Below are 21,686 nucleotides of genomic sequence, written 5' to 3'. Positions count from 1 at the left end.
CTACCAATAGCCAGAGTTGGTTCACAGCCTGGCCTCATTACCAGGCACCTCCAAGCCCAGCATAAGTAGCATCCATCTGCAAATCACCTTATAGCTCTTGCAAGGTGACCCCAGGGCAGGGCACACAGGGGTAGATGACTTTGGTCTTCACCTTCTGGGAGGCCCCAGAGCCAGCACACCCAGTGGACAGCTTTAAACTATGCCAAAGCACCACTCAACCCCTTCTACAAGTGACACACTCAGGGGCAGATTCAGTGGGCATCAGAGCCCCACTGAAGTGAGTCCCACTCCACAGAATCCACCTCTTCACAGTAGATCCTCCACAGTGGTCATGGCCAATCCTTGCAGCCGACGGCCTGGCAGTAAATCCCTCCCACTGACATGACAAAAGCAATCAAAGCTCAACTACAACAGAAGCACACAGCCCACAGGAGGGGCACACTTGGAGTGTGTGGCTCCAGTGACCAGGGAGGCTGTGCCACTGGGCCATACAGGATACCTACTACATAAGACCACTCTACCAAAACCAGAAAATGTATCAGCTCTACCTAATACATAGAGATGACCACAAGAAGGCAACCAAAATGAGGAGACAAAGAAACATGTCCCAAATGAAAAGAACAGAACAAAACTCTAAGAGAACGGAACATACATGATGGAGATAAGCAATCCAGCAGATACAGATTTCAAAACACTGGATATAAAGACGCTCAATGAACACAGGGTAAGAGTAGATGAACTTAGTGAGAACTTCAACAAAGAGATGGGAAACATAAAAATGGAGACAGAAAACATACAAAAGTATCAGGTACAAATGAAGATACACTAACTAAAACAAAGATTACATTACAGGGAATGAACAGTAGAGCAGATGAAGCAGAGGACCAAATCAGCGATATGGAAGATACAGAAGCAGAAAATACCCAATTACAGAAGAAAAAAAAATGAATCCAAAAAATGAGGATAGTGTAAGGAACCTCTGGACAACTTCAAGTGCATCAATATTCACATCATGGGGGTACTGGAAAAGAATGAGAGTGAGGAACTGAAAACTATTTGAAAAAATAATGACAAAAAATTTCCCCAACCGATAAAAAAAACAGGCATACCAGTCCAGGAATTGCGGAGAGTTCCCAAACAAAATGAACCTAAAGAGGCCCACACCAAGGCACATTACAATTAAAATGGCAAAGGTTAAAGACAAGAGAGAATCTTACAAGCAGTTTGTTACCCACAGGGAAGCTCCCTTAAGACTGTCAAGCTGAATTCTCAACAGAAAATTTGCAAGTCAGAAGGGAATGGCACAAAATATTCAAAGGATGAAAAGTAAACACCTATGATGAAGATTATTCTACCCAGCAAAGTTATCATTTAGAATCGAAGGACAAATAAAGAGCTTCCCAGACAAGAAAAAACAAAAGGAGTTCATCATCACCTAACCAGTATAAAGGAAATGTTAAAGTATCTTCTTTAAGAAGGAAAAAAAGATAAAAATATGAATAAATGGCAATAAATACATATCTATCAACAATTATTTTAAATGTAAATAGATTAAATGCTCCATTCAAAAGACATATGGTGGCTGAATGGATAACCAAATGAGATCCTTACATATTGCTGTCTAAAAGAGACTCACTTCCATCAGAAAATGTGCAAAAGACATTAAGAAACAATTCACCCATTGTTTATAGATGACAAATAAATACATGAAAAGATATTCCACATCATTATCATAAAAAATATGAATTAAAATCTCAACAATGTAAAACTACATACCTATTCGAACAAAATAAACAAAAGTCACAAAAATGCTGAAGATGTGAAGAAACCAGGTTCTTAAAAAACTGCTGATATGAATGAAAAATGTTACAATCTTTCTAAAAACAGTTTGGCAGCTTCTTACAAAACCAAACTTGTAACTACCAGATGAGCCAACAATGATACTCCTGGGCAATTACGTTCAAGAAATGAAAGTTAATATTCGCACAAAAACCTGTGCACAAATGTTTATAGCAGCTCTATTCATAATAACTTAAATGTTGTTCAACGAGTGAACAGTTAAACAAAGTGAAGTATGTCTATACCACAGAATGCTACTCAGCAACAGGAACAAGCTATGCGTGCAACAACCTGGATGAATCGCCAACGAATTATGCTAATTTTAAAAAGTCAACCTCAAATGTTACATATTTTATAACTATTTATATTACATTCTTAAAATGAGATTATAGAAATGGGGAACAGAACAGTTGTCAGTGGCTGAGGAGGCTGTGGGGCAAGAGGGAACTAGGCATGGCTGTAAAAGGACATCATAAGGGATCCTTGTGATGACAAAGGTGTGCTATATCTTGACTGGACCCTATGTTATATATCTGGGTTGTGATACATGATACATCTTTCCAAAAGAAACTGGTAAAGGGTACACACAATGTCTCTAAGTCATTTCCAATAATTCCACCATGGGAATCTATAATAATCTCTAAATATAAAAAGTTCCATTTTTTAAAATGGTACTATAGAAGTACACTTCTTAAGCCCTGGCTGGCATAGCTCAGTGGATTGAGCGCAGGCTGCGAACCAAAGTGTCACAGGTTCGATTCCCAATCAGGGCACATGCCTGGGTTGCAGGCCATGGCCCCCAGCAACCTCACACTGATGTTTCTCTCTCTCTCTCTCTTTCTCCCTCCCTTCCCTCTCTAAAAATAAATAAATAAAATCTTAAAAAAAAAAAAAAAAGAAGTACACTTCTTGACATGGAAAATGTTTATAACATACTATTAATCTTAAAAGCAGGTTATAGAACATACATTTTGCTGTGTGTTATGTGTATAATTTTATAAGTTTGTATATGTATACACAGAAAGACTTCCTGAATGCATACTGAGATATGTCCCTATCTGGATTAATGAGATTTTAGGTGATTTCGATGTTTTGCAGATGTTTGTTTGCATTCTTATTTACATTAATATGCATGCATGCCTTTCCTAATGAGAGAAAGTGAGTTTATTCTTAATTTTTAAAAATGCTCTTTGTAGGAAACACTGACTTACAAGCAATATTGTGAACACACTGGTTATGCAACAATTAGGAATGAAAGTTTTTTCTGTTCAAAAGGAAAAAATGAGTTGAGTTATACAGGGCCTATGGAAGAAAATTAATTGTGAAAAATGCTATCACATTCACAGTGACTTACACAAGAGGCGGTGCTGGCCGGTGGGTGACAGGAGCACTCACATGAGTTGCAGGCTGCACTCCCATCATTCCTGAACCATCTTAAAAAAACACACACATATTTATTCCAGAGTACCCATTGAATGACACTTTATCTCTAAGAGAAAAGTCACATACTAAAAATGTTACCTAAGGAAAAATCATATTTCCTCCTGGCTTAGGAGTTAGCAAAGAACAATGCAAGAAAACACAATATAATTATTTCTGAACTCTAGATAAAAAAGAAATAACTATAAAAAATAAGTTTTCCAACAGAACATTTATTAATTGATAAATACACTTCCATTAAGTAAAGCTGTCCTTTTCTCATTTATATATTTTTGCATGCACAAAAAATTATTTTCCTGACTGAACCAGTGGAAAAAATGTTTACACTATAGATAACTTACAATAAGCAAGACTAGGATCCATAGTATTCCTGGCTCCATAAAAATAGTATGCATCATCATAAGGAGTTCGATAGTTAGTAGCCAAAGGTGGTAGTAGGGGTGGTGGAGGCAGAGGTACAATCCTGTATCGAAAGAAAAGTGGAAAATCCTTCTCATATTTCATTGCAATTTTCTAAAAATAAAGATATCATTTTGCAAAAATGTTACTGAAAATCTAATTGCTGCTTTAGAAAAAGCTACAACACTTATGTAAAAAAGAAACTTCAGATTTTATTCAATCAATTAATATCTCGTATGCCAGTACTGAACAAACATAGACCCTGTTCCTCAGAAACAATATAGAAATAAACAGACAAGTACAGCAAAGGACAGCAAATGAAACCATACAAGAGACAGGGTGCTACAGGAATGTGGAGTAGAGACATTTAAATCACCCCAGCAACAGGAGGGAAGCATAAGGGAGGCTTTCTATTGTAGAGAAGGCAATGCTTCAGCCATGCTGCTAGAGTGAGTGAGACAGAGACAGGAAGGATATAGTTCAGAGAAAAACAGGCAAAGAAATACAAAGTGGGATTAAAAATGGTCCATTTGACTGGAAGAAGAGGTGCATTTTTTAACTATAAAAATGTATTGTTCTCTCAAAGGAAGTTAACCATAATGTGAAACAGATACCACTTATATATCAACAGTAAAGTCTTGACACAATTGTTAGTATTTCATAAAGTTGAAACATCTAACTTAGCACACTACTGATTAGGAAATGTCACTGTATTTCCACCAAGACAATCTTCTCCAATAGTAAAACAGAAGAAAAGGCAAATCCCTTTAGCTGAATAGAAAGAGAGAAGAGACATCCTAGAAGGTTTGCACTTTTAAGTGTTGTCTTAGCGTGTCCTTCCCGCTGTATACTTCAAAACAATTCTGCAGAGCTATGAAGACATTCACCATTCTCTTCTGTTGTGAATATATTCTACATTTACTAGTCAATGTGTCTAACCTTACTATCCTCACTCCATAGATACATCAACAAAGCACTTGAAAAGCTGTCATGAAAAACTGTCAACATCATTAAATCTTACATTTTTATTCAGATTTATTTCAGATTCAATCCTCATAACAACCCTGTAATCATAAACAAGGAAAAAAATACTACTACTGCACTTTTACAAATGAGAAAACTAAAGTTCATTAAAGGTGTGGTTTGCCCAAAATCCAGACAGTGAAGCCCACCATTGTAATCCCTAACCTAGCAATTTTCAACCTTTTTTGTCTCATGGCACATAAAACTAATTACTAAATTCTGTGGTACACCAAAAAATAAATTTTTTGCCAATCTGACAAAAAAAAATTAGTATAGTTTTGATACATTCACACTGGACAGCTATTGTTGTGTTGGCTGTTATCATTCTTTTATTTGACAATCTAGGGGAAGAAAGGTATTGCACATTTTAAAAAAACTCCTGTGGCACACTGGTTGGAAATCACTGCCTTGCCCAGTGCTGAGACCATCATACCATGCTCTGCAATTCCAGCTCCACCTCGTCTTTTCAGAAAGAAAGCCATTGGTAAAAGAAAATGCCTGATAAATATAGTAAATGCAGTCCTACTACTTGTTAGTATTAAATAAAAGAATAAGATCAAGTCCCACTGAAAGTACACCCCGGAAAATATCACTATTAAAAAAAGAAAAACACCTGATTAAATACACCACTATAATTAATATTTTATGACAAGGAAAAGAAAACCCAAGTCCCACTAAGAGAAGAAAGTATAGCCCAGAAAATACCAAATGTAAACAGCAGGATTTTCCTTATGTAGATAGTCTAATATAGCATGATGCCTTTTACCAAGAGAAATCAAATCTTTTCGGTAACACCTAAATTACAGGTTTTATAATCTCAACAGTTTTCATTTCAAGTAGCTGAGTTGCATTGCCCATAAGTAATCACAGAGAAAGAGTTGAATGAAACAGAAGTCAGAATAAAGTAATATATGTAAAAGCCACATTAGAGACTTTTGCTGTATAAACTAAAGGAAGTATTCAATGTTTGCCAAGTGGAATTACAAAATTGAAGAAAATGTATATCTATTACATGTTAAAAGACATTTAAAATATTCAAAAATATGACCTAAAACTAAATACTAAATGTACTTATGCATTCTAAAAATTCTAAAACATCTTTAAACAATTAAAGAACGTTATAAGGATTTCCCTTATTTTTATAATAACAGAGAATAGTCCAACAATGAAAATATTTCAGGAGAAATTATTTGACATAAGTCATTAGTTACACAAAAATCTCTGATGGTTAACGTTATTTGCTTCAGCAAATCCTTCTAAACATAAAATACAGTGATACCTTACCGAATTCCCAAACGTAAAACATTTTAATAAGCACCTGGAAGGCACTATTTCACCAAGGGTGCTGCTGAGTCCACTGTGCAGATCTTCACTTTGCAATGGGATGGACTGAACCGGTGGGAAGGGTGGGGCAGGGGGTGTCGATAAAGGAGGGAGAGGGGTCTGGAAAGCTACTCTGGGTCTTTCAGGTGGGATCTTCTCTTCAAGGTGTCTTGGTGCCACACTGAACTGCTTTAGTCTATCAGGCTAAAATAAAGAAAAAAATCTGTTTGTTAAATAAAATCATAAACTTAAAAGTGGAGGTGACCTCAAAGACCCTCTGTCCCAGACTGCCAGGACACACTTGAATTAATTACCGAGTAACAGAATTTTATAGCTAAATGATTCTGAAGATCTAATCCTTATTTTATAAATGGGATAATTGAGACTCCCTGGAATGTCTCACCACTAATAAATAATCAGGCAAGGATAAGAGCCAGATACGATTTCTAAATAAAAAACTCTATTATACTACAATACTGTGCTGCTTTTCTATCCAAATACCATTTCTGGCACAATATCCTCCAGTCAGCAAACATTTTTTGTGAAGAACCAGATAGTAAACACGTCAAGCCATACTACTCGACTCAGTCATAGTACTAAAGTAACCCAAAACAGTATGTTGAAGAGCAAGGGTATGCTGCAATCAAACATTATTTACAAAAATCAGCAGAACTGGACTTGGCCAAAGGCTATATATACTTTGTTACCTCCTGCCCTACAACATCATTTATGTGTCCTTTTCTAAGATCTGTACATCGAAAATAAACCTAAAAGTAATGGTTAACTATTATGTCTAATATTTTTTGTATTTATTGTAGTAAAACAACTAGACACTGTAAAGGTAGTTTCATCCAGATATAAATAAGAAGGTCTGTCAAATATAACTATAAATCCAAGTTTAAGAGGCCACCATATTACATTAAAAAGATTAATATTTTTTTATAAAGAAATTTTTTTTTAATATTTTTTTATTTATTTCTTTTTTAGAGAGCGAAGGGAGGGAGATAGAGAGAGAGAGAGAGAAACATCAATGTGCTGTTGCTGGGGGTTATGGCCTGCAACCCAGGCATGTACCCTGGCTGGGAATCGAACCTGGGACACTTTGGTTCCCAGCCCGCGCTCAATCCACTGAGCTACGCCAGCCAGGGCTAAAAAGATTAATATTTTTTAAAAAATCTTTTTGATTGTGAAAACTATTTCATAGGTATTTATTGATAGAAGAAAATATACTTAGTTTTGAAATGCTATATTTCCCCTTTTTTCCCCACCATGTTTACCTTTCCCAGGAATAACTTCTTGGATTAATCTAAAAGTTTTATTCCATGAGCAGTCAAAAAGCACATGGGGAGTGAATAGTGCTGCTGAAGTATTTAACTTTTTTAAACAGATAAACCCCTGGGATAAAAACTTAACATAGGTAAAAAAGTAAATCAAAAGTTGCCTATACTTGAATAATTTTAAGTTGCTGTATTCTTTTTAAGAAATTTTTGATGAAATTAAAGTTTCTTAATTATCATTCAAAGATGAAACTAAAACTCTCCTTAGCAAGTAAATTCTATGTATCCAACTATAGGAAAAGTACACTGCGAGAAAAGCAATAAATTATTACCTTCTCCTTCCTTAACTGTAATAAGTAATTCATTCTACTTAATGAGGAAAATTATTACAAAATTAAAGTAAAAATAAGGTTTTCTCTCTAGTTTTACATTTTAAAAAAGTTACTAAAATGCTCATAGTCTAGGATTAAAGATTTCAGTTTCTTTGGAATCTCTCAATTATAAGAAAGGCAGTGAAGATATACTCAAGAACAATATTAACAGCTTTTGTAAGTTATACTGAGATAACTCCCCCATGGGATAGTAAGGGGAACAAAAGTACAAAGAACTAATTTGAAACAACCTAATAAAAGGTGCATATGTGAAAAAGGAAAAATTAGCTTAGCAAAATAAACAAGTTTAGTTTATTAGTGTTCAAACTGATCTACACTTACACTTCCCTATGTATCTTCTCTCTCTGTCCCCACCTGATGCCACAGTTGAGACTTATGTGAATGAAAGATTTAACATTAAAAGATGCCAGGAATCCTTACCGACTTCTCGGGGTCTTGGGCTCCAGAAGCTGCAACCAGGAGTTCCAAATCTTTTTCTCTAAGCAAAATCAAAGTTTTATATATTAAAAATTTGTAATAAATACTATCAAAACCATAATCATTACTGAAACAAATTTATAAACAAAGTTGATGCAATAACATCTCCAAATACAAATAATTCCTTTAACTAACAACAAGCCTTAAATAATTCTGAAAAGTAAATTTTCGTAATTTGGTGTAAAGTAGAATTCACAAATAAAATGACTTGAATAAGTATCTCTAACCAGTGCCAGGGGTACTTCAAAGACTAAGCAATTTACGCAGAGTAAAGTACAGAAGTAAAATGAAATCTACTTTCTTTTAGGGTACATGTATATTTTCAGTTCACCAAAAGAAGGGTAAAAAATTATAAATTAATACTATAAATGTTAAGAGTTTTTATGAAAATGTTTATGATGACTAATATCAGACAGTAGATACTGGCTTCCTCAAAGATAGAAGAAAAATGACAAAACTAAAAGATCATGAGTCTCAAATTTTCTAAAACCAAGATATCTATTCCTAATTTTACACTCTAATTATTTCACAGGTATTTCTACAAGAAAAATTACAAATACTGAGACTTGTACACCATATAAATATCTGTGGACTCATCAATGATCATTTTTATACTGCATATATATGTACCATTTTACATTAAAAGATAAAATTATTTTATGTTTCTTATTATATATAAGTGGACATATAGATAACATTTAATGTTTCCCTAAATCAATATTGAAGAATTTAATGCAGGTATGTAAAAGGCCTGTTCTGAATATATGCATCATTTGTTACCAATAACAAAGAAGATGAATGAACACTGAGAGTATTTATTACCCTGCTGATTTACTATGTGCAGATTGAAATTGAAATGATTTATAAATAAATAAAAAAGCATATTTGGAAAAATATCCTCTTGTTTTACTATGTAATAGTTACCACATCATTTTATACAAATGCATTTTAAATTCGAACCATCTCTTTTATTTTATTTTTTTCCAAATCATCTCTTTCAAATGCAAACTTTCATTACCGTCTCTTGTTGTTCTTTTGTTCAGCCATTTGTTCCAACAGTTCCTGTCTATATTTTTCTTTCCTTCTCTGAACAACTTCTCGATCTTCACCTCCTAGAAAATGGTAAGAAAAAAATGCAGCCTTGACTCTTGAGCACATATGCAACTAAAAACTCAAATTTTTAAAAATCTCCATTTTTAATTACTAGATAAGAGAGGAATTGCTGTATAAGCTGGAAAGATGGAAAGGAAAATCATATTTATCATACAAAGTTATCATTTATCCCTAGGTGGTGTGGCTCAGTGGGTTGAACACCAGCCTGTGAACCAAAAGGTCACCAGTTTGATTCCTAGTCAGGGCACATGCCTGGGTTGCAGGCCAGGTCCCCAACAAGGGGTACATGAGAAGCAACTGCACATTGATGTTTCTCTCCTTCTATCTCTCTCTCCCTTCCCCTCTCTAAAATAAATAAATAAAATCTTTAAAAAAAACTCACAAAAGTTTAAAAGTTATCATTTAACCAATTAATTTCATAATGAATCTCTACTTTGTATCAAAGACATTAATTCTTCCTCTTAGTAAAAAATCTTAAGACAATACTCTAACCCTCATCCTTATTGTTTCAGTAATTGAGATACTAGCTCCACTAATATCTCCCACAAGTCCCTTAAATTGAGCAAGTGTGTCCAAATTGAACACCTCAGAAGCAAATGCCTCTCTCTATTCTGTTAATGGTCTGATAATCGAGCCTCAAAACCTCACTGTAACTTTGACTGCTCATCCTCTCATTCACCCCATATGAGGGCACTCTTTCCTACTCTTATGGCCATTAACCTTGGATAGGACCGCTCCATATTTCACCAGGATTGCAGCAATAACCTAACTAGTCTCCCAAGCTTCCTTCTCCCTACTTCAGTCCATCCAGCACACTAATGTAAGACCAACTGTTTTAAAATACAACACTGATCACCCTGGCACCCTGCTCAAACACTTCAATGGCTACCTTGATTCTAAAAAAATAAATAAATAAATAAATAAATAAATAAATAAAAAACCTATAAAGTTCTCACCTCTCACCCTGGTATCACTTATGTAAAAATCCAGGCATGCAAACATTTTGGATCCACTGAAGATTATTATTATGTATGTTAATGACACAAAATCACCTCTTAATCAAGATATGCATTATCAAAGCACTATAAAAATCACAGGACATCAAAAATGCAACTAAACCAGCAAGGCCTTTACTATCTTAATTATATCTTAGTCTCCCAATTAATAATTAAGTGGACAGACAGCATCTGAGTCTGTCCATTAAGTATAGATGTCAGCCATAGTGGAGTTCCTGTAGGGGGAAACATGGATTACATTAAGATCAATAATAATGCTTCATCAAGTGGCTATAGCCATTCTGCTTCTGATCATGATAGAGTAACAAGCACAGAACTTAACCTCCCACCATAAAAATAAATAAGCAAACAAATAATCTATCTACACAAAATACATGAAATAACTTTTTCAAGCATTGGACAAAAGGTAACACAGGCCTGTATACCTGAGAGAAGAAAAATAAATGAGGTGAGCCCTTTACACACCCCATTTCTGCCTGAATGCAAGTTCCAGGCTGTGGGTACAAAGAAGGAGAACCCAAACCAAGCTGGGAAACTGAGCTATATTAAGCAGATAATGATCAAAATTCAGGAAGGCTAACATGGCCAGAAGTTTAGGGCAAAGATCCAAAAAGAACCATATAAAGAGCTTTAGAATCCACAGACATGTTCCTTCCAACTTTACTGTGCACTAGTCTGTAGATGCACAGAGTGAAATTCCATTAGGCTGGGCAGAATCACTATGGAGGACACATTAACTGAACAATTCTCAGACCTCAAAGTGGAGAAAAATGTAAGTGCCAGCCAGCTGAAGTGGAATTCTTGGGGATCCCCTAGGGTCTTCAGGGAAGACCCCAAAAAGGTCACTGCATAGTAGTAGGATTGAACTACCTCTGGAAGAAAGGCTACTCTAAATGACTCTAGCTAAGCTCAAAATAAGGCCTCAAAAAGACTAGTCCTTATATCAAAAAAACTTGACTGCGGTAGGCAAAATTCTAAGACAGAACTTATGTTCCCTGATTTCTGGTGTTGACTCACTCCCTCTACAAACTGCTCCTCTTGAGTATGGGCACAACTTCTTTCTAGACAATAGTATATGGCAAAGGTGAGATGAATTTGCAGATGTGATTAAGGTACCAAATCAAGTCTGGATTTATCAAAAGCGATTATCTTGGGTGAGCCTGATCTAACTAATCAGGTAAAAGCCCTCCCTGAGTATTGAGTCTCCTGGCTGGCATGTTAAAGTGAGAAGCCAAAGTGAGGAAGCCTACATGGCAAAAAACAGTGGCCAGCCCCTAGCAGTTGTGGGCAGTCTCCAGCTGACATCCAGTAAGTAGCTAGGATGCTTAGTAATACAACCGAAAGGAAATGAAATCTGCCAACATTGTGAATGGGCTTAGACATAGCTTCTTCCCCAGTCAAGCCTCTGTCCTGACTAAAACCTGGATTGTAGCTTTGTGAGACCCTGAGCAGAGGACCCAAATAAATTCCTGACTCATAGAAACTGTGAGATAATGTGCAATGTTTTGAGTCACTAAATGTGTGCTAATCTGTGATATAGCAATAGAAAATTAATACAGTGACCCACAACCATTATAAAAGTTAGTCAATAAAAAAAGCACATAAACAGAGATGATGGAACAACAAACAAGGATGTTAAAATAACTCCCATAACTATGTCCAAATATTTAAGTGAAAATAGCACCATTATGAGGAGGAAATAGAAGCTATTGTAAAGAACCAAGTAGCGAGTTCTGCTTCTGCATAGAAAGAGAACGCCACAGCATTGCTCCAGCCCTACAATAAGGAAAAAGCTCAATCATCTACAAAATCTGAACTTTACAAAAGTCCATCGAGCATCCATTGGTACATGAGAGGATAAAACAACTATGGGACAGTTATACGGTGGAATACTACTCGGCCATAAAAAAAGAAAATTTTACCCTTTGCTTGGATGAACCTGGACAGCATTATACTAAGTGAAATACGCCAGTCAGAGAAAGACGAATACCATAGGATTTCACTTGTATGTGGAATTTAATGAACAAAATAGACTAACAAGCAAATCAGAGACTAAAAGATAGAGAGCAGGCTGAGAGCTCTGGGGTGGGAGGAGGTTAAGGGTTGCAAGGATCAAGTGAAAAGGAAATAGAACTCATGGACATGGACAGCAGTATTGTGATTGTGGGGGGCGGGGGTATAAGGGGGATAAATAGTAATAAAAATATACAATAAAATAAAATTAAAAAGCCCATCAGATTGCTGAGGTTACAAGGAACCAGTTAAACTGAATTTCAAAAGGTATAAAAACCATCCAGAAATGGGACAATCCAAGTAAGTTTTTACCTGTATCAGAAAACAAGCAAATAGGCAGCTGCCTTACAAGCAGGTAAAAAAATAGCTGAAATATTAATGTATTCCTAAAGGGTCTGTGTGGGTTGCAAGACAATGTAGATGCCTTAAGTCCAGACACAAGAGGACTCTGCCCTCAGTACCACCCTCCTGCAGAATGCTCACAAGAAACACCAGACATGGGGCAACACAGGAGACCCAAAAAAACCCTTCCATGGCAAAAACAAAATCAAAAACAGAAACAGAAGAAAAACACCACTGCTTGTTTTCCAGACTCTTCTTTTATACAAAGCAATAACGGTTGGAAGTTATTTGAAAGGCAGAAAACCTGCTCAGACCCAGCATTCTACACTACATGCAAAGACCTGTTAAGTGAGGGGAAGGGCAGAAAATTTTCACACAAAACCCTCCACAGACGTAAAGAAGAGTTTTGCTACCACTCTGAGGAGAGGCAGGAACACCAAGAAAGACTCATGTCTGGAAACCAGATGCACAGGGCCAGCCTTGCACCAATGGAACAAGCAACACAAATCCACTGAGGAAGGAAGGAGAAAAGTGAGGAAAGAGACACCCTCTCTGTCGGGGTCATTGAGGCCTTGCTGAAAACTGAGGAAGGTACAGGAACACAGAAAAGCCCTTCAGCACTCCAGGCCTCTCACTAAGAATAAGGTAGTCAGAGAATTTACCATTTCTCTCTCAGCAACTGTTGCAAAATACAGTTAAAAATCATTAAGGATGTATAAGGCATGAACATTACTATAAACCAATATACACATTGCACATTCTTTCCAGTACACACTAAACATGCACCAAAGTAAACTATATTCTGAGTCATTACGAAAATTCAAATTTGAAATAATTGAAATTATTTTCTCAGACCACAGGAGAATTAAATAAACAGTTGAGAACAAAAAGCAGAAAAATCTCCAAATATTTAGAAATTTAAAAACATACCTCTAAATAAACCATGATTTGGTTATAAATCCTACAATGTATTATTTTTGCTCTAGCAGTCCATTACCTTAATTTTTTAAATAAAGCAAAGGGCTCTAAATGACATCACTGGGCAAAATTACAGCAAAACAAATCTCAGTTCAGTTGAAATGAGAACACTGTAACAATCAGAGCCACTGAAAGGTGGAATGTGCTGCCGCAGACGGGTAAATTCCCTATGGGTATACAAATGCAGGCTGGAAAAAATTACATATAACCCTGAGATAATCACTGGATTAAATGACTTGAATTATTTGTTTCAAACATCAGTTATTATCTCACTGAATATTCATCAATAATTCCTAGATGGCGTTAATGAAAGGTTCATGCCATTCACCTTAAAAATGTTTTTTTACTTTTTATCCTCACCTGAGGACATGTTTATTGACTTTAGAGAGTGGGTAAGGGAGGGAGAGGGAGAGGGAGAGAGAAACACTGATCAGTTGCCTCTCCAATGTGCCCTGACTGAGGACCTAACCCACTACCTACAGATTTGTGCCCTGACCAGGAATCAAACCTACAACCCTTCAGTTTACAGAACAATGCTCCAACGAAGTGAGCCACACCAGCCAGGGCTAAAACTTCCAAAGCCATTTCTCCAATTTGTATCATGTTTAACAAAGACATTGTAAGAATTAAGCCTTCTGGTCTACTGATGGGTTAAACTGGTCAATTCCCACTTAAAGACACAACACTGGAATAAAAGTCTAGGTGTTGTGCCACTTTTCTCACAACAGCCATTTCAAAAAAACAGAGGTCTGAGAATCACATGCAATTTCACCTATCTAAGCCAAGATTTAAATCACTGATGGTTTTCAAGTGGAATGAACCTAAACTGTTAATACAATTTTCTCATATACTTCACTAACAACAAATTTCAAGTAATTTTTTCTAATAGTTTTTACACGCACACAAAAAAACAGTGTTATTTTCTATTTAAAGTTACACACAGGAAATAAGGCTCTCTTTATTATGATAAGTAAATAGAGCAAATCAACACGCTTATGTGAAGCTATGTCCTTCACTTCTTTAAAGTAAAGACAAAGTGTAGATTATGATCGTAATTTGAACAAAACACCTTCTCAGAAACTACATGGAAAGGACATGGGAAAGGGTGTCTATCAAAATATTAAAAAGTTTAGTTAAGGGGAACTATACTAAAATACAAGGCAATTTTGTGCTAGCTAAAGAAACAAGAAAAAAATGAAAAAACTCTCCCAAATAAAACAGAATATAATAAACAGCCACGCTACAACAAAGTACTAATAAAATATGAAATTAAAAGTTTATACTAAAATTAATATTTCATTTACCTTCTGTAGAAAACTCCACCACTAAATAAAAGTTATTCCATTTTAAAATTGTTATACAGAGTTATATAATACATGTTAAATGCTTAGCGTACTGCCAATTCTAAAGCAAGCATTAAACAAATGTTTTGTATTAGTGGTAATTACAACTGTGCATCCTCACTAAAGACCTTTTATAGAACACTCTCCAAGTCTAATCGACTGGAAATTCGCACATACCAAAGAGCATCCCTGCAAAGGGACTACAGATCTCTCGGGTAGGTCTGGATGCTTCATTGTCTCGAGCACTAAAACAAAATGAAAAGAATTAAAATTTAAATAATTTTCAGGAAACAAAAATTAGAGTAAAATGTAAGTATGAATTATTTGCCTTTTAAAGTACTACAGATACTCCTAACTAATAGTTACATATTTTTAAAGTTAGGGTAAAACCATGGCATTTTATATATTTATACAGTGGGACCTCAGTGTATCCAGGCTCTATAAATACATAACCTTTTTCTTCAGCCTGCTTCACTGGCTCTGTGGATTCCCAATAAAGCCTTTTTTTTAAAAAAAAATAAGAAGTTACCTCAGTAAAGAAAATGAATATCAGTACATATAAATCTTTAAAGAAAAAAGGAAAAAGGTGATTCCTATACATATACCTGGAAAAGAAGATCCATCCCTAAAAGACTCCTTCCTAGAAAGGCAAATCCTCATTAACTAGACCCAAAAGGCAAATTCTCTTATCTCAAGCAATTTTATGAATTACTTTTCTTCAAAGAAAATAGACTATTTCTGACAATCACAATATTATCTTCATTACACACTATAGATTTGGAAGCACTCATCCTTATGTATGATAGAAGAAAGCCACCAGAATAATAAAAAACTATAAATAGAAAAAGAATAAAATATAAAATGCATGCATTTTCCTTTCTTTTCAACATGACTGAATTATATATGATAACCCATCTTACAATGTAAGCATAAAAGTTATCTACTCAATAAGGTGAAAATCAAAAACAGACTTTTGAAAGGAAAATTCATTGCAGGAACATTTTCAATGTATTTCCAGTTAAGCTACAGCACCCCGTAACTACAAGATATTTTAATTTGATTTTAAGTTCATTAAATTATGTTTATTTCTCCTTTCATTACTTCAAACAAATTAATACACTTTAAAATGACAGGAACTTATTTAGAATACCTTGGCACAGTTTATGATCAAAATTTGCTCTTTAAAAGAATGCTGTAAAGTACTGAAAATTTTCATTTAACTCAACTCTCCACTTCCAAACCCTTTTTCCTTTTAATTCCTTTCTTACTGCTAAGGAAAGCTGTTAAGATACTGTATCTTTCTACTTTCCAGTAAGCCAGTTAGCACATGCTGTTTCACACTGTATGTAATGACTGAAGGGCAGAATTTGTGTTACATACCATACCTTGTATTTCCAGCAGATGAAATTCGTATGTTTGACTGGTCTGTGACATCGCCACCGTACGCCATAGGAGGCACATTCCCTTGTCTGTTCCCGTACATCCTTAAAAATATATTAGCTTATAGAGCTTGTTCCACATACAGTGGACCTTCTTATATGTCTTTGGTGTTTTTGCATTTGATGTTGAAAATATTAAAGGGAACAAAGTGTTATAATAAAGTTTTACTGTAAATACATTCTAAAATTAATTTGAATGAGATTTGATTCAAGTATGATCTGCTGGTTAGTAAGAGACACTAAGAGTTTATATTTAGCCATCTTTAAAACAAAAGGAGGTCATTATAAATTATTTCAATATAACTTCTACAAATCTTTAACTTGGAAACTACACATGTATTATATACTTTTCTATCATTCCTTTCTTCAAAGTATATTTATTGAGTACCTACTACATGCCAAATTCAATTCTAGGCACAGGGTATATGGACATGGTCCCTTATCTTCATGAAGATTATAGTCAAATTTCAAAATGAGATCATTTTCTTATTCAAAACTCATAAATACTGGGAATTATTTCATTGTATATACATACAAACCTTTTTAACTTAAAAATATAGCTGCGGACTTACAGTTTAATTATACCAAATGTAGCAGGTTGCATTTGCTAACAGTATAAATCACATGAAAGAATAAGGTGCATAGAAAACATCATAAACTGATACATGGCTAGAAAATGATTACTTAGTCATAACAACAAAAAAATTAGAGTTTTTTTATTTCCTTCTTAATCCTTTTCAGAAAATAATTTTTTTTAATGTGCTTTCCAATTAGTCTTTTTTCCATTTGGCAAACATTGATTTCTTTAGCTTAAATTCTCATACCAGAAAACATGACTATTTACATTAACATTTATCAGCATCCATGAAAATTATCATTTCCTAAATCATTTCTTTACATGGCTGTTAAACTACATTGTCTCTCAGGAGAACTATTAGGAATAAATATGGCTGTTAAAGTGTTGTTCAATATTTTAGGTGAATTTCATTATCACATTAAGAAAAATGGCAATTTTCAGAAGAAAAGGAGCTTCTCACTATCCACAGAGACAGCAATTCTTCATTTGTTTCCACCACACAAGCATTGTCGGTATCATCTGTGGGGAAGAAAACTTTACAGCATTGTAACCTTACTAATGTAAGACCTGGTACAATATAAATGCCTCCCATTTTTTATGCATATCTAAACAACAGAACCCTCCACAAGCCCTTTCTTTCAAAAAAGAATTTCAAAGTTATTTCAATTTATGAAAACATGGGTGGTTTTATATCTGAAGACTAGATGCTTGAATCTCTTTTAAACTGACACAGTTTAGAGTTATTGTCTACTTCTATCAACATGAAGAACAAGTAAATATAAATTCAAATTCAAATTTGTAATTAACAACACCAGGCAACCAGATTTAGTTATACTGGATCTATATAAATACACACGTGCAGAAAAGAGTTAACAGAGCAGGCCTGTACCAAGGTCACAAAAGCATCTGTACAAAAACATGTTGTATGGGTTCTTCAGTAATATAGATAGATATCTTAATAAAGCAAACACCCTAAGAACAAAAGATCACTTTCAAAGTTCACTCTAAATTAAGGAAAGTTAAGGAATGATTTTATTTATGTATAAGGTCAAGTTCTCTTTGCTAAGTTCTACAGTATAATCACAAAGACTCCTAATGAGCAGTCCATGTGAAAGATAGTTGAAGGTGGACATTTTCATTAAAGACAAAAAATTTATTTACAAAATTTTAAAAGTCCCCCTATCACAGGTAATTACAATAAAGTGAAAACTGGAAAAATGTTGAGTCCAAAATAGAGCAGAGAGACATATTTTACTAAAAAGCATAAAATAAAATCTTAAGGCATCCTATTCAATTTTTTTTTTTAAGATTTTATTTATTTATTTTTAGAGAGGGAAGGGAGAGAGATAGAGAGAGAGAGAGAGAGAGAGAGAGAAACATCAATGTGCGGTTGCTGGGGGTTATGGCCTGCAACCCAGGCATGTACCCTGGCTGGGAATCGAACCTGGGACACTTTGGTTCCCAGCCCGCGCTCAATCCATTGAGCTACGCCAGCCAGGGAAATCCTATTCAATTTTATAAAATGACTGATATAATTTTAAATTACTAACCTGAGACCTAAAAAAAATAAAAAACTAGAAGGGAACCTAACAAGCTGTAAAGCCAAATTATAGTTTGGAAGGTTAGCCACCTTATTATCTATTAAAATAACTGTATACTTGTAATGAAATCATCTGCATTTACTGATGTTTCTTTTATATTTCTAATAAATTTAGCATGTAATCACTCTTAGTTATCCCTATTAGTTCACTTTAACAGCTTTTATGGTGGTCTTACAATTTATTTTAGAAAACTTCATGGAGGTACATGAAGTCCTCTCTGTAAATGGGAACTGGTGAAAGCCAGCACGGTTTGACCACCATCTCTCTCTCTTGAAACAACTTAAGAGTCAATGACACAAGGTAATCTCTACAAGTAATGAACTCAATAGTCTAAACACAGCCTGATGCTAGTCAAATGCAGGAATTTGGCTGAAATCCAGTTTGTTCCCAAGAAGTCTTTTCGATGTAGCTATGGCTTTAGAACCAGTACCAGATTAACACTATCCCTGCGACCCAGAACTAAATTTTCTATGACTTTAAATCCACAGGTTCACTTACCACACCTCAATCCACTGGGTTTTGTCAGCAAGGGACAGACCTCATAAAAGAAAAAATTTGCTTAATTTGACACAGCAAATCAGATTTGCATGAGGGAATAATTGTAAAATAGTTTTACCATCCTACTATCAAAAAACAAAAAATTAAAGGTTATGTTAAGTGGAAAAAGCTTTTTTCTGTTTCCTTGAATTAGGTTCAAATCTCAATGCCCAAAGAAACCAAGTATAGGCTAGAGGCCAAGTTTACTCTAAAGATTAACAGGTTGCTTATCTTATTTAAAAAATTACTCTCTCTCTTACAGAAAAAAAGTGAATTGTTTGAAACCACAGGTATTTTCAGCTAACCAACTTACATGTGAATAAACAACTAAATGATCATGAATTCACTTCATCTGTTTTCCTTAATAAACCACAGAATCAAACAAGCTACTTTAGAAAAAAATTTACGTTGTTTATACTACCAAGAAAAACATATTATGAAAATAAAATATTTACCATCTGTTAGTCCTAAATTGATACAGTTCATATGGAGGAAAAACCAAATGTCTCCTTACTTAAAAGAAATCATCATATACTAAAGGTAACACCACCTTGTTTTCACACCAAGAATTTCTCTAATGTCAGAGTTCCTAAGTCTGCTATTAGAGGTACTCTAGACCACAAAAGTCAAAAGAAAAATACAGAGCTACTAACTGTTTTTTCTCATTGTTTTCACTTCTTTCCCAATTTTTATATTTACTTTAAATGTTTTTAAGATTTTATTTATTTTTAGAGGAAGGGGAAGGGAGGGAGAAAAAGAGTGAAAGAAACATCGCTGTGACTCCTGGCTGGTGTGGCTCAGTGGTTCGAGTGCTGGCCTGCAAACCAAAGGGTCACAGGTTTGATTCCCAGTCAGGGAACATGTCTGAGTTGCTGGCCAGGGCCCCAGCAGGAGTCATGTGAGAGGCAACCACATATTGATGTTTCTCTCCCTCCCTTTCCCTCTCTAAAAGTAAGTAAATAATATCTTCTTTAAAAAATTTTTAAAAGAAACATCAATGTGAGAGAGAAATATCAATCAGTCAGTTGCTTCCTGTATGTGCCCCAACTGGGAATGGAACTCAAAACCCAGGCATGTGCCCTGAGAATCAAATCAGGGACGAGGCCCAACCAACTGAGTCATACCGGTCAGGGCAATTTTTATATTTACTTAAATTCCATAACAGTATTTTAAAGTGGGAAAAATAATTAATATTAAAATGGTCCATCCAAAGATAAATGAAAATTAACTATAAGGAAAGAAGTTATACCAAATTAAGCAACTCATGTTCTAATAAGATATTTCTCATCATTTATGTCTTCATATTAACCATGTGTACTTCTTAGAACATCCTACACTAAAAACTATGTGACTAACACACAGACTCTAATTTCAGATGGAGTGTTATCTCAGAATTTTAAAAATGACTTAAGATTACAAACTAGCAAATATCAAGAGTTAAAAAGAAGTGCTAACTGCATTAATCACATAAAAACTAAAAAAAAAACTTCAGCATTTTGTACAGCTGAAAATATCCTTTACTTATTAACATTGGTTATAAAGTTAAATATAAGATGGTAACATATTAACTTCTATAACTCAGGTTAATAAATAATAAAGACTAGGATGACTATATTTAAAAAGTGCCTATAAACTCCTAAGTATTGTAAGATTCACTACTACCTTCAACTTAGAAAGCCCCTAAAACATTATAAAATTTACTTAAGTTGGTAAATATGTATAAACAAATAATACATTCGCACAGAATACAACTGTCAAGAAAAGTGTTAACCATCTTAGTAACTATCAAAAACATTGCTAAAGATTAATAATTAGTTTAGAAAAATAAAATCATTTCTGGGCTTTGGCTTCCTTTCTGTATTTAAAGTGGGGAAATGTATCACTAATAAATACATTATTATATATGAAAAAGTTTATAGGATAATTAGAAAAGAACTGAGACTAAAAATTAAAAATAAAAAATTATTAAAAATCAGAACTAGAATTTATCACATACTGAATTTTAGAAAAAAAATAGAGAAGAGAAACTCAGAATGAAGGAAAATTAATTTTGTATTTCTCACAACCCTTTATAATTATTCTTGTCAAGAATTTCTGGGTAAGATTAAAGTATATTAAAAATTAGTGGTTAGAGCAAAACATATGCAGTTGCACATTCCTTTGGTTTCAAAAAGTTCACTGACAAGTCATTTTCCTGTCAACCACTCTCCTGTGAAATAAAAACTATTTAATGATCAATGTGATTTTTTTTTTGCTGGAAATAAGAAATCCACAAACCTAGAATGTAGATATTCAATTTTAACCTCAATTGCCATGCAGACATATGTGAAAAACCTTACATATAGAGATACATGCATTAACAAAATGGAAGTAATGCATAATAAAAATTTACATTTTTAAAATAACTTTTTTAAAAACTTTGGAATGTATGACAAATTATTCTCATTCATCTTCATGTTTAATCTGGAAATACACTTGGAGAAGATAATATAGAAAGAATTCATTTCATTTATGGGATACATAAGAAAATAAAATAGTGCTCAAATAATTAGGCTGA

The 21,686-nt window shown here is 34.3% G+C and overlaps 1 protein-coding gene across 9 annotated transcripts in view; it reads right to left on the bottom strand.

The window, feature by feature from the left end:
* Positions 1-21,686, bottom strand: part of CSPP1 (centrosome and spindle pole associated protein 1) — a 99,127-nt gene that overhangs the window by 49,783 nt on the left and 27,658 nt on the right. For 7 of the 9 annotated variants that reach the window (XR_006788168.1, XM_045861132.1, XM_045861131.1 and 4 more), the window contains 7 exons: positions 16,361-16,459; positions 15,153-15,220; positions 9,189-9,282; positions 8,114-8,171; positions 6,020-6,228; positions 3,621-3,742; positions 3,194-3,272 (listed from right to left, as the gene is read on the bottom strand). Coding sequence is in view for 8 of the 9 variants with exons in the window: in XM_045861132.1 (XP_045717088.1) it covers positions 3,194-3,272; positions 3,621-3,742; positions 6,020-6,228; positions 8,114-8,171; positions 9,189-9,282; positions 15,153-15,220; positions 16,361-16,459 (729 nt within the window). In the remaining variant the exon portion in view is untranslated. The remainder of the gene's footprint in view (positions 1-3,193; positions 3,273-3,620; positions 3,743-6,019; positions 6,229-8,113; positions 8,172-9,188; positions 9,283-15,152; positions 15,221-16,360; positions 16,460-21,686) is intronic. The other 2 variants (XM_045861137.1, XM_045861138.1) reach the window with 1 other exon arrangement.

Source organism: Phyllostomus hastatus, unplaced genomic scaffold (assembly GCF_019186645.2).
Source record: "Phyllostomus hastatus isolate PE091 unplaced genomic scaffold, TTU_PhHast_1.1 phas_scaffold_21, whole genome shotgun sequence".
Classification (NCBI taxonomy): Eukaryota; Metazoa; Chordata; class Mammalia; order Chiroptera; family Phyllostomidae; genus Phyllostomus; species Phyllostomus hastatus.
The sequence above is the reverse complement of the archived record's forward strand: the minus strand, read 5'-3'. Positions and strand labels throughout refer to the sequence as shown.